At 40.1% G+C, this 14087-nt stretch overlaps 1 protein-coding gene across 3 annotated transcripts in view; it reads right to left on the reverse strand.

The window, feature by feature from the left end:
• The window catches only part of LOC122932824 (platelet-activating factor acetylhydrolase 2, cytoplasmic-like), a 173051-nt gene that overhangs the window by 138209 nt on the left and 20755 nt on the right, over positions 1-14087 (reverse strand). For all 3 annotated transcript variants that reach the window (XR_006388346.1, XM_044287457.1, XM_044287456.1), the window contains exons 4-6: positions 8703-8771; positions 1587-1713; positions 302-409 (exon numbers count right to left, since the gene is read on the reverse strand). Coding sequence is in view for 2 of the 3 variants with exons in the window: in XM_044287457.1 (XP_044143392.1) it covers positions 302-409; positions 1587-1713; positions 8703-8771 (304 nt within the window). In the remaining variant the exon portion in view is untranslated. The remainder of the gene's footprint in view (positions 1-301; positions 410-1586; positions 1714-8702; positions 8772-14087) is intronic.

A 14087-nucleotide genomic window follows, 5' to 3' on the forward strand; every position in this document is an offset into this window, starting at 1 on the left:
CTAGTGGTCATCATGCAGCAGTGCGCCCAACCCAACATGTTCTATTCATGCTATTAATAGCATGCATTTCCTAAAAGAGACCCTCCAGCAGCACCATTTTTCCATGTATGACCTTGAATATGCTAAGTAATATGGAATACATTTTCACTCCAGCACAGTAAGACATTCTGTGACAGCCCACCCAACGTGTAGCACATTTGTAGAAATGAACAGAATATGACCAACCCCTTTAAGGGGCTTTCTCAGATGGCTGTCTCTGCATATGTTCTCGGTGACATTTATTGCTATATTTAAAGGATACCTTCAAAGTATCCAGGCTGAAGTCCAGGATATTAGTCACTCGTTGTCCTGCATCCACGTCCTGCAAAAGTCGCACAGTTCTGACACATTCAGTTGCTCTTTGATGAACCTAGAAGAGGTTAATGGAAGGTTGTGATTTATCTAAACATTCATATGGGCTGGCTCTAGTCACATTTTTGTTATTCACTTTCCCTCATAAATAATAGATTCCCTGACAGATCCCATTATAAGTCATAGATTTCATCCAATTAATTGGGATTATGTACAGAAGACATAAAGGTAGTGAAATCAGAGCATTTAAAGGTGTTGTATACCTTTGGTTGGGGTTTTTGGTAACCCCCCCCTTCACTTCCCCACTCCTTGGGCAAACCTGCAATAGGAAGCATACTTACCTGCTTCCTGACACTGGCTCCCTGCTCTTTCTCTCCCCACCCTCTGCTGCTCCACTGCACTCTCAGAATGTAAGCTTTTTAACGCTGCTGCAGCCAACCACCAGCAATTGGCTGCAGTGGCATCTAAAGTAAAGTTTACATTCTGAGAGGCCAGTGGAGAAACTGAGGCCAGGAGAGAAGAAGTGGGGAGCCAGTGTCAGGAAGCAGGTAAGTATGCTTCCCTTCCCTGTTCTGCCCAAGGCAGGGGGCAGATTGCCAGCTCCCTCCCAAAAGTTGCACACCTCTTTAAAGAGAACTTGTCACCTGGTTTGGGACAACTAAACTAACTGCATACAGTTATGCAGCTGGGATTTACAATTTCAAATATGCCCACAGCAAACCTATCTGTTCTTGGAAAACAAATGAAATGAAATGTAAAACTTACCGGGAAAAGAGTCTGGTAGTGTTGTCCAGCAGTACCAGGCACATGTGAACCATGCTGATGAAGTGGAGGACAGTGCACCTCTCTTTACTGAGATGTGCTCGATCTGCAGTGCATGTAATGTCCCCAGCTTCACCACCACATGCACTCGATAACATGGGAGAAGAGTCTGCTAAGTTTTAATTTCACTTACTTCCTTTTGCGGAAACGGATGGTTTTACTCAAAGCAAGTTTTGGGACCCTAAACCCCAGCTGCATGCAGGTTTTAGTGACCCCAAATCAGAAGACAGGTTCCCTTTAAAACACATTGGGGGAGATTCCATCACCATAATTTGTGTGTATTCCACTAAACTAATATTCTTCTAATAAAGTATAGAAACGTTATGTTATACTTAATTTGTTATCATAGATACACTAATTATCACTCATCTTATCAGCTCGAAAACATTGATGAAACAAGTAATCTGAAATACCTGATAGTTACGGAGATAAAACTCTTTCATTCCCGGTTGCAGATTTTTATATGGGATCCAGATCTCCTGAGGGTTTGTACTGCCATCTTCTTCTGAAAAATGGTACGTAGCACAGGCAGAACCATCTCTGCAACATATCAAGATATATTGACGATGTGATATTCATATGGCAAGATACTGAAAGCTCCTTACAATCATTTCTAAACGAAATCAACACCAACAATCTCAATTTAAAATTCACATCTAACACAACTAAAACCCAAATAGAATTCCTCGACTTAAAAATCCAAATAGAAAACACCAAACTAATATGTAGCACCTACGAAAAACCGGTAATGAAAAACAACCATATTCTATTCTCCAGTTGCCATCTTCCACAATGGTTAAACAATATCCCAACAAACCAATTCAGAAGACTAAAAAGGAACTGCACTCTCAACACCAAATTCGAAGAAGAAGCCACCGAAATGAAAAATAAATTTATAAATAAAAAATACCCAGCCAAATTACTTGACAACGCACTAAATAAAGTTAAAAAAATGGATAGACAGGAATTCTTTAAAGAAAAAGAAGAAATTCTCATACAACAAAAAGAAGAAGCCAGACTAATCTTGCCCTACAATGCCCAACATAAAAATATCGCCAAAATCATTAATAAACACTGGCATCACTTACTCAAAGACAAGACCATAGGTCCAATACTCAATACTATACCACCAATAGTTTACACCAAAGCTCCTAATCTAGGACTAAAAATAGCTCCCACGATAAAACAAAAAGCGAAAAAAGTACATAACAACTGGCTATCTATGAAAGGCTTTTTCAGATGTGGGCAATGCAATAATTGCAAAGTGACAAATTTTCCCAAAAAAACTCTACAAGTGTGCTCCACTCACAACTCATTCAAATTAGAAATAGAAGAATGTCTAACATGCAATACCACAGACGTCATTTATTTACTGGAATGCCCATGCCGCAAACAATACATTGGTAGAACAAAAAGACAACTGAAAAAAAGAATATCAGAACATATAGCAAACATCAAAAAAGGATACGAACAACACACACTATCCAAACATTACAAAACATACCACAACAGCGACCCATCATCTCTCAAATTCACAGCTTTCGAAAAGATTGCCAAACCATGGAGAGGAGGTAATCATATAAGCAATATGTCACGCAATGAATCCAAAAGAATCTATGAATTTGACACCCTAGTACCTGCAGGGCTAAACGCGGAATTGGAAATTTTTGGATTCCTGTGACCCTGGGGAGGTGCCTCCCTGGGAAAGTGAAATAGAGGTCAGGCTGTTACCAGCACCCCTATCTCCTCTCCCATCTAGGCCCCTCTCTGCCCACACGCATCATGAAATATCTCTTCCAAACACTCATCAGATGCACAAAATAGCAGAAACCACCAAAGAAATTGTAAAAATGAAGTCTATTTTATTAACAATTATTAAAATCAAACCAAGTAACAGCAGGAATCCATTTAATTATCTACATGAAAAGGACAAGTAATCCCGATTTCAAAATAATCTTGAAAAATCTCATAAATACGAATATTTCGAAAAAACGCACACTAACCGCATCAAAACCGTAATGGACATAGGAATACCAACAAAGGTATAACATTCTTTTTTTGACACAGATACAAATAAGAAAGCCAATCAGCTCAAGATTACGCAGATCAGAATATACAAAACACCTACCAAACTATAATTGTAAGTATAAGACGACCTAAGATAATGAAGCTACAATAAATACCATTCACTAAAGACCCAAATAATAAAGCTGTGACTAAATATGACATAGTCACCAGATTCCCCACCTAAATCAAACAATTTGACTTCAAGTAACAAATAACACTTGATAAAAAAAAGGGGGGGGAAAAACGCACTGTAACCGCATATTTGCAAAAGAACCGCAAGCACTAAATAGCGGAAGAACAGTGAGCATAAATCTAGGGATGAGATCCAAGACATACATGGATCCTTTATAATAGTAATACAGATTACTCCTAACAAGAAATATAGAACAACACAAATAATGTGAACAAACATCAGTTCATTTCTTTTTTTTATTTTCATTTTTATTCATTTTTATCTATTTTTACTTTTATATGCATCCCAGTCTCATTTCATTTTTTCTACATACTAAATCCAGACCAGGATTTAAACAAACCAAATCCAAACCAGGATTTACAAGCAACTCAATCAAATTGAAGGCAACGCCCCTTAAAGCAAACAGCATTTAAATCCTCACTCGCTCCTGATACAACACAAACCACTGAGGAAGGGACCAAAAGTGTCCCGAAACGCGTCTGGTCTAAGGAAGCAGTGAGGACGAAAGGATATCCACCACTTGGAATTATTTAACTTCCGCAAAGAACATATTCTTCTCAGCGAGAATCTTTTCAAATACCCCGCAGCAAAGGAGATTGGCCAATCAGGAACCACATCACCGTGTGACGTTGACCCGCATCATCATCACGTGCAGCATCACATGGTAAGGCGAGAGATCACGTGGGACGCCACGCAGGTCCTTGCACAAAGGAGTACACCGTAACGGAAGAAGAGGGGTAAAGTACAACCTTCTAATTACTAAGTATTCCATTAAACAGGACGAATATATGAATAGACTGCACCGGGGGACTATATAATATATAAAAGACTACTTCTATATATATTCTATATATATTACCAGCAAGGTACCGTCTCTACCATTAAAGGGCGGATGTTCCAATATTGGTAAATCCAACGAGTAGAAGAACAAGCAATGCAGATTCCCTACCAGTAAATATCTGACATTGTTCTTAATATCACTCACACCATTATATTCTATAATCAGTACTGATTATCCAATTTTTTATTATATTTTTTATCGTGCACAATATATATTTGAGTGAACCAGCACCAATTTCGCACTATTTTCTTATCTTATTTCCTTTTTTTCACGCTTTTCTACTATTTTTCACGATTACTTTTGCATCAAAAACATACTGGATTACCTTTTACTTACAAGGTCACTGTACATGGACTGAAGAATACAAATACTCCAGAAAAACATCCCAACTATATGACTCTATATTCCAGGACTCATTGAATAGACTCTTTCAATATTCTGAACACCAGATACAACTTTATTTTTATTTATTTTTTATTTTTTCTTTTACCTATTTCTTTCATTTTTATTATATCTTTTAACATATGTCCAGATAATTTTTTATACATATAAACAATTAAAAATTAAAAATATAATTAAATAAGCCAATCAAATACCTAACTGCAACTAATAAATACTATTTATCCAACCAAATGTGAGTGTGCCATCACAATTCTGTTTTCCAATACAATACATCTCTGCAACATGTTAATATTATTCATATATAATATCAGTATCTACAACCACACTCACCATAATCAGCATCAATGTAACACTGAAATTGCAACATCAAGAAGGACTAGCAATAAGGTTATGCAAATCGAGAAAGTAGTTGGTGTCACAAAGCTCTGCAGATGATATTTTCAAGAATCTATCTCCATCTGTGACATGTGGGAGGGTCATAAGGGCCAGATTGAAAGCAAATATTTTTGGCCATATGAAACCTCAAAAATCAGATCAAGTTGTGTGGGATGATTGTATGATGCCTCCTGAACATCAACGTGCCAATTATGACCATTTGTCACAAACTGAGACAGACAGAATCCTTGAAGTGAGAGATCTTGGTTTATGACTCTGGCAGATTGCTACGCGCCTAGGCCAAGATGTCAGAACTGTTCAACATTGCGAGTTTTATCCTCTTTAGCGATGAGTCCCCCTTTTTTTCTCGGACACAATGATAGCCGGAGAATGGTCTGGAGACCACATGGGCAATGCCACGAAGATGCCTTCACAAGGGAACCTTACACCAGTCCTACTCCCAGGATTATGGTGTGGGGCGGCATAAGGTACAGTAGCAGGACCTCTATAGTCGTCATTTCAGGTAAACTAGCAGCTTGGCGTTACTATGATTTGGGCATGGGACCAAGGCTACAGCCAGTTCTCCTAACTGTCTCAGCTGTTGTTTAACAGGACAACGCCAAGCTGCATGTTGCTTGTGCTACTGTAAGCAGCCTGTGTGGTCCAGCCAGTGGATCTTGATGATTTGAGTGTCCAAGTGCATTCAGCGTGACAGAACATTCCTCAGACAAACATTAATAACTTCATTGATACCATGCCTAGACAGGTGCTTGTATTTCTGTGTGTGGCGCTCATACTAAATAATGAATAAATAAATATGTAATCAAGATAATTTGAATGTTTTGTTTCAATTTTTTTTATCACTTGCACATCATTAACATGTCTATCGATCCTGTGATTTCCATTATTCCTGAAATTTCCTTCTTGGTGTTGCAATTTCAGTGTTGAGGAATGTAGAATAATAATCTTTATATGTACAGTACAGACCAAAAGTTTGGACGCACCTTCTCATTCAAAGAGTTTTCTTTATTTTCATGACTTTGTTATGTATATAATTCCACATGTGTTAATTCATAGTTTTGATGCCTTCAGTGTGAATCTACAATTTTCATAGTAATGAAAATAAAGAAAACTCTTTGAATAAGAAGGTGTGTCCAAACTTTTGGTCTGTCCATTTTTTTCTTTTCTCCTGCAGGCTGTCATCTCCCCAGCTGATCCCCACCTTCTCTTCCAGACTGAAGGTGGGATAGCTACTCATATCTGTGGATTGGTAGCAGCTAGACATATGGCTCTCTTGATGTATTGGAGATAACGCTATGATTCTTGGTATGGTCTTGTTGAAAAGCTTAGGAATGCTAGCTTTCAAACAAGACCAGGCCTATATATTTAGCTGCTTCCAATTCCAAGATCTGAGCAGCAAAGGCAGCCCCTTGTTAAGTGATTTTTGCTATGTGAAACTTTTAATGCCATCAGCCACAGACTAGTTAACTTAGTTTTTTTTCTCAACGCAATAGAGTTACAGGTGGCACTGCCGATATTCATCAACACAACCGAGTGCTTCACAAACTCCTCTTGATACCTCCAAAAGACCAGTCACAGCGGTGCGCAATCCGTGAAATATAGTCATCCAAATCTTTCAAAACAAGGTGAAGAAAATAGGAAGCACCCACCACTGGTTCTTTGCTTCTTTTTATTTCATAAAAGCAGATTTTGCGCACGAATGATCACGCTTCCTCAGGCCCCTACAATAATGGCCTGAGGAAGCGCGATCATTCGTGTGCGAAACGTCCGTCGCCGCTGTATGTGAATTTGGCAAACTGCTATCCAGCTGTATGTATTCTGCTTTTATGAAATAAAAATAAGCAAAGAACCAGTGGTGAGTGCTGCCTATTTTCTCACCTTGCTTTGGAAGATTTTTATTTTTTTGTGTTTCTGCTCAGGAGTTCTTCACTATTGTGGCTGCAATACTTTAGCCTGTTTGTTGCCATGACCCAGATCATTTGGATGACATTTATCAAAGCTTGTGCAATCATGGTGCTTGATCCATTTGCCAAAGTACCCCTGAAATACGAGAGCTGAAAGCTGACTGGTTGCTACTGGTAACTCCTCCTCTTTTCTGTAGCACTAGTTTTGATAACTATATATACAGTTGTGTTCAAAATAATAGCAGTGTGTTTAAAAAAGTGAATAAAGCTCAAAAATCCTTCTAATAGCTTTTATTTCCATACACACAAATGCATTTGGAACACTGCACATTCTATTCCAAATCAAAACATGAAGAAAAATATATCAAATTTGTGTTGTTCCTCTAACAAAATTGAAGAAAAGTGAATATTAGACTGTTCAAAACTGTTTCTGAGAACTGCTGTACATCTGTGTTGCATGGAGTCAACCAACTTCTGGCACCTGTGTACAGGTATTCCAGCCCAGGATGATTGGACTACATTCCACAGTTCTTCTCTATTTCTTGGTTTTGCCTCAGAAGTTTTCTATTGGATTAAGATCCGGGGATTGGGCTGGCCACTCCATAACGTCAATCTTGTAGTCTGGAACCAAGATGTTGCACGTTTACTGGTGTGTTTGGGGTCGTTGTCTTGTTGGAACACCCATTTCAAGGGCATTTCCTCTTCAGCATAAGGCAGCATGACCTCTTCAAGTATTCTAAAGTATTCAAACTGATCCATGATCCCTGGTATGCTATAAATAGACCCAACACCATAGTATGAGAAACATCCCCATATGATGATGCTTGTGCCACCATGCTTCACTGTCTTCACAGTGTACTGTGGCTTGAATTCAGTGTTTGGGGGTCGTCTGACAAACTGTCTCCGGCCCAAAAAGAACAATCTTACTTTCATCACTCCACAAAATGTCTCTTTAGGCCAGTCAATGTGCTCTTTGGCAAACTGTAACCTCTTCAGCACACGTCTTTTTTTTAACAGTGGGACTTTGCAGGGGCTTCTTGCAGATAGCTTGGCTTCACATAGGCGTCTTCTAATTGTAACAGTACTCACAGGTAACTTTAGACTTTCTTTGATCTTTCTGGAGCTGATTGTTGGCCGAGTCCTTTATAGGACCTGAATAGCAATTTTGGCTATTCTTCTATCGATTTGAATGGTAGTTTTTTGCTTTCTACCACTCCTTTCAGGTTTTGGTTGCCATTTTAAAGCATTTGCGATCATTTTAGCTGAGCAGCCTATCATTTTCTGCACTTCTTTATAGGTTTTCCCCTCTCCAATCAACGTTTTAATCACGGTACACTGTTCTTCTGAACAATGTCTGGAACGACCCGATTTCCTCAGAATTTCAGAGAGAAATGCACTGTAACCAGCATATACAACATTTGCTGCCTTCCTTCTTTGAATAAAGGCAATAATTGCCACCTGTTTTCTTATTTTGAACATGCCCCTTTCAATTAGTGATTCAATTACAGAGAATCAGCAGCATGCATGTCATGACTGTTGGGTCTGTTGGGTTTCTATTACTCTACTACACCTGCTAGTAAATTATTTGCCATGTAGAAATATAATTTCTACCAAAAACAGTGATTAATCAGGTTAGTGATGTCTGACTGCTATTATTTTGAACACAACTGTATATATATATATATATATATATATATATTTATACGTAACTTTTTTTCCTACTCACCTGTGTTCAACGGAGGCAACCAGAAAACCATTGGATGCCAGTTCCATACACAAAGAGGAATATAAAGCTCTAAAGTAGGAAAAATAAAAATAGCATACATAATCGTTCGTGTCAATTCCATATGCCTACTTCAGACATTACTACTCAGAGAGAAATAAAAAACAAGCATACAGTACATCCTGGGAAATACCTACTCATTAGGAGGTCTTATAAAACGTAATATACAAAAGAATGCTTAAAGGGGTATTCCAAGTTTGAAATATTTTTTTCCCCCTTGCTACTGGTCCTGCGTACCTGCTCCCCACAACTCAGTTTCAGCTCTGTGGGTCCCCAGCTGTCTTCACTCGGTTAGGTCATCGCATGCAAACTTAAAGGGGTTATCCCTTGACTAAAGTAAAAAATGAAAACCAGATATCACATAGTACATCTTTTTCTACCAAAGCTAAAACCTCACATGGGTCCAGAGATCTCCCTAGTCATTACTCTGCTAGATTTATATCAAGCTGGCAGCTCAAGGGGAGTGTCTAGTCTGCTGTAGCTAAGGTGGCGTGTCTGTGCTCTCCCTATCACAGCTCAGGAGACAGTTAAAAGATTAAACTGAGCATGTGCGGCCATCTCTGTGAGCCGCACAAAAGAAAGATGGAAAAAACAGCAGGAGGCGCTATACAGATACATTTGATTGAAAACGTAGTGGATATGCCATTATTTTGAGTTGTTTACTTAGAGATCACTGTGCCTTACTTGTCTTTTCTGCTGCAGCTAAAGGTGCGTGTCCATGCTCTCCCTATCAGAGCTCAGGAGGCAGTTGAAGGATGAAACTTAGCATGTGCAGCCTTCTCAGTGAGCAGGACAAAGAAATAAGAAAAAGAACAAACAGCAAATGGCGCTATACAGATACATATAAGTCAGTGGCTATGCTGAATTTTTAATTCAATGCAATTATAAAAGAATTCAGATCCAGGTGCTGGTTGGAAAACTGTTGAATATTTTCTGTGGGACAACTCCTTTAAGGCAAGGACGGTTATGTGTGCTGCTGCAGCCAATGACTGGCCACAGTGATTCTGTATCCTCAAGAGGCACATCACTCCTGAGTCACCTGCTGTTTAGGGACATGTCACTTCTAAGGCCAGTCACCTTGTCCATTCCAGAAGCTTCCATTCCTACACGCAGGGAACGAAGTGCAATGACAGCTTTGAACACACAGAGCCGTAACTAAGAGGCCAGGACTAGGTAAGTATGCTTGTCTTCATGGGTTCAGTGAGGAGAATTTTTATGTTTCCATGTTTTTATATACATTTTCAAATACAGAAAAAGAAGTAACAAGATTCTGGATGATGTATAGCAGATCCGATACAAGCAAATTAACTAGTACTGATTCACATACAAAGTGAGATATTGTTGACAACAGATATATGATATTAGATCACGGTGGTATAAAAACAAGCGGTACATCTTTGGCAGATATAGGAAAACCAGGAGTAACTCAAAACTGATAATAAAACTAAAAAGAAAGAAAAGAAGAAAAGACCATCTATATCTTTCACTAATGACTTTCATCTCGTTCTAAATAAGAAGACAGAAAGAAATAGGAGACCAGAGAGGTTGCCTATCAGTGTGGATCTCCTTGGCAAGAACTTCTGAAGACCATGAGAGATGATCCAGGAGATTGGAGAATCTCCCAACAGAATATGTTCCTGGAACTGGGTGGTGAGTAGGGTTGCACCGGGTATCGAATTATCGATACCCAATCGATACTTTTGTACCCGGATCGATACAATACCGAGATTTGCCTTTTACTGATGCTAGGCTGCGCTACTGCGCAGCCTAGTATCAGAGAACATGGCACGTGCTGCTCTCAGCGCACACCATGTTCTCCTCAACAGCACAGTGGTGAAGGGGTCACTGTCTCCCCACTGTGCCACCACCAATAAGAAAAGAGACGGGATGATGAGGGGAGGGGCTGTGGCCACTGTGCCACGAATGAAGATAACTAATGTTTAATACAAATTAGGGTTGTCACGATACCAAAATTTTGATTCCATTTCGATACCATAAAAAAGTATTGCGATACTCGACACCATTCAATACCACGTGAAAAAAATAAAACACCAAAAAAGCTGTGTGCATTATATATTTTATGGAGCGTCTGGCCCATAATAGAACAGTCCTATCCTATTTTTGGGAGGGCAAGGTGAATAAAAATGGCGCGGTTTAGATTTTTTTCTTCTGTTATGGCATTCACCGCAAAGGAAATTTTTAAAAATATTTTAATAGTTCACACTTTTTCGGGCTTGACGATATGTAATATGTTTTTTTTTTATTGTTTGTAAATTTTATATGTAAAATTGGGAAAGAGGGCGATTTAAACTTTTAGTATTTTGGTTTTTATTTTTTTTTGGTTTTTATTTTTATTTTTTACATTTTATTTACTAACAATTAACCCCCTTAGGGGTTAGAACCTTTGTCCTAGTCACACTAATAGAACTCTATTAGTTTGAATAGGACTTCACACTCACCTGAGGGGTTAACTGCCGCTGATCACAGCGTTCTGTCATTGAGGTCCGGTGCCGGCTATGTGATTCTGCCGCTGGGACCTGTATTTGTATTAAACGTTAGTTACCTTCATTGGTGGCGCAGTGCGCCCCTCCCACCCCAGTATTAAAAACATTGGTGGCGCAGTGCGCCCTCCCCCCCAACCCCAGTATTAAAAACATTGATGACGCAGTGCGCCCCACCCAACCCCCCCAGTATTAAAGTCATTGGTGGCAGTGGCCACAGGGTCCCCCCCCCCCTCTCCATTGGTGGTGCAGTGGTAGCTTCTGATCGGAGCCCCAGCAGTGTAATCAGTTACGCTGCTGAAGCCTTCCATGACTGCCATGGTAAGCTCCCTGCTGCCGTGTGCACAAAGCACAGCGCAGCAGGGACAGTTTAAAATTATATGCACCCTAATAGATCTCTATTAGGGTGAATAGGACAAGGGATTAAAAGATCCCTGGTTCTAGCCCCTAAGGGGGCTAATAGTTAATAAATAAAAAGTAAAATAAAAGTTTTAAAAAAACAAACAAAATATTATGTTTAAATCACCCCCTTTCCCTATTTTACATATAAAATATATAAACAATAAATAAATAAATGACATATTGCCACGTCCGAAAAGTCCAAACTATTAAAATATATAAAAATTTCTCCTATGCGGTGAAAGCAGTTACAGAAAAAAACGCGCAATTCGCCATTTTTTGGGTCACCTTGTCCCCCCCAAAAATAAAATAGGACTATTCTATTATGGGCCTGATCTTACTTAAAATGTGGAATGCATGCCGCTTTTTTTTTTATGGTATCGAGTATCGCATCAAAATGTTGGTATCGTTACACCCCTACTGGTGAGTTTAAAGCATTCTCTGAGATCAGATTGTTTACGTGAGGGAAGAATAGCAATAAAACTTTCCCAGACCTCAAAAAATCTATAATATTTACTTTTCTGAAGGTCACCTTTACCCAATCCATCTTCATGATGAAGGAAAACTTCTCTAAAATGAGTTTGAAAGAAGGTGGACCTGGTTGTTGCCACATATGTAAGATAGGTTTGACCCCTGCTGCAGATATCATGTGAAGGAGTTTCCTGCTACCTGGGGTGCAAGGGAAGCCGAGCCTGTCTATGTATCCATCAACAGCCCATACAAGATTCAGGAGGAATGAAACAAGATGTGTACTACCCCCGCAACGCCAGGTGTGGAAGGCCTTATGTGAACAGCCATTTTGAAAATCACGATCAGTCAGGGTAAGAAACAGGGAATTATTAGGGTGAAACTTTCCAAAGCCTGTATTACACCTGCCGATTTTTCGGCAGATGATCGCTAACGACTGTTCGTCTAATACTGCCGCCTATTGCCCAATGAAAGAGTAAACGCTCATCCATCGGGCAATCCAAATCTTTTGACAGGTTAAAAAATTATAGTTTGCAGGCGGCAGATCGTGGTGTCTAATCATGATCTGCTGCCGGCAAAGGCCGAATGCACACAGCCGTGTTTCACGGCCCGTGGTAACACGGCCTGGATTCCGGCTGCGAGCAGGAGCGCACGGCGTCACTGGTTGCTATGATGCCGTGCGTTTCATGCCACCGCTGTACTACAGTAATACACTCGTACGGAATCCAGGTCGTGTTACCACGGACTGCTCACGGCCAAACAATGATTCAGTATGGGGACGAGCTATGGCATAACGATCACTCCTCCCGATACTGAGGAGGAGATCGCTGCATGTAATAGCAGCGGTCACCTCTGCTAGCGAGCAGGCAATTGCTGCCATACATGCCAAGCACTCATCAAAAGTACATTCTGCCTGTGCGGTTCAGAAAATTTCATCATGCTCCCAAGAAAAGTCAGTAGGCAGGGAAGTATGATGGCTGTGTGCTGGCAGCAGATTGTGATTAGACACTGCGCCTGCAAATGATCAGATTTTAACCTGTCAAAAGATTTGGATATCCCGATGAACGAATGTTTGCTCCTTCATCAGGCACTCGGTGGCAGTATTATACTGCGAGATAATCGCTAATGAGCGAAGTTCAATCCCCTATTATGGCAAAGGCCGTTGAAGAATATGAAACGGGATCTGAAGATGTCCTTCTTTCCAGATAAACGTTCGAAAAACAAATAGCTAATCCGTAAATAAAATGGTAGTGAGTGCAAGAAGTGAATGAATAAAAAATAAATAAAACAACTAGTATAGCCACTGAGTTATTCACTGAAATTTATCTGTATAGCGCCACCATCTGTTTTCTCTTTTTCACTGAGACGGAAGCTCAGTTCCATCCTTCAACTCCTACCAGCTGACCAATGGACACAACCCCGGAAAAAAGGTCACGTCCCATGAGCTGCCAGCTGGAAATAAATCTAGCAGAGCAATTGGAGAAAAGAATGGGGAGATCTCTGGATCCATGTGAGGTACAGAGCTGGTTCTCAGTCTGTTAGGAAGAGACTGGCATGTGCTATATGATGTCGGATTTGATTTACATTGTGCATAGGATGACCCCTTTAAGGATAGGGGTTGACTATGTGATCAGAGGAGGTTTGACCACTCATGAGAATGAGAGTCCTGTTCTCCCATCTAAATGGAGAAGCAGGTTCCCACTGCCACTCCATTCATAGGACTGCTGGAAATAGCTGTGCACTGTACTTGTCTATCTCCACCAGTCATATGCGATGAAAGGAACGGCAGGGGGCATCTAAACCTGCTGCTCTATTCAGATGGGGAAAACAGGACCCCAGTTCTTGGAGTGGTTGGACCTCCAACGATCAGATAGTTATCCCCTATCCTTAACTCTTGCTGTGCTGCGCTGTTTGCCCAAACACACACTTGGACCCTGGCTAGGACCCTCGATAATGACTA

Source organism: Bufo gargarizans, chromosome 3 (assembly GCF_014858855.1).
Source record: "Bufo gargarizans isolate SCDJY-AF-19 chromosome 3, ASM1485885v1, whole genome shotgun sequence".
In the NCBI taxonomy this organism is placed as follows: domain Eukaryota; kingdom Metazoa; phylum Chordata; class Amphibia; order Anura; family Bufonidae; genus Bufo; species Bufo gargarizans.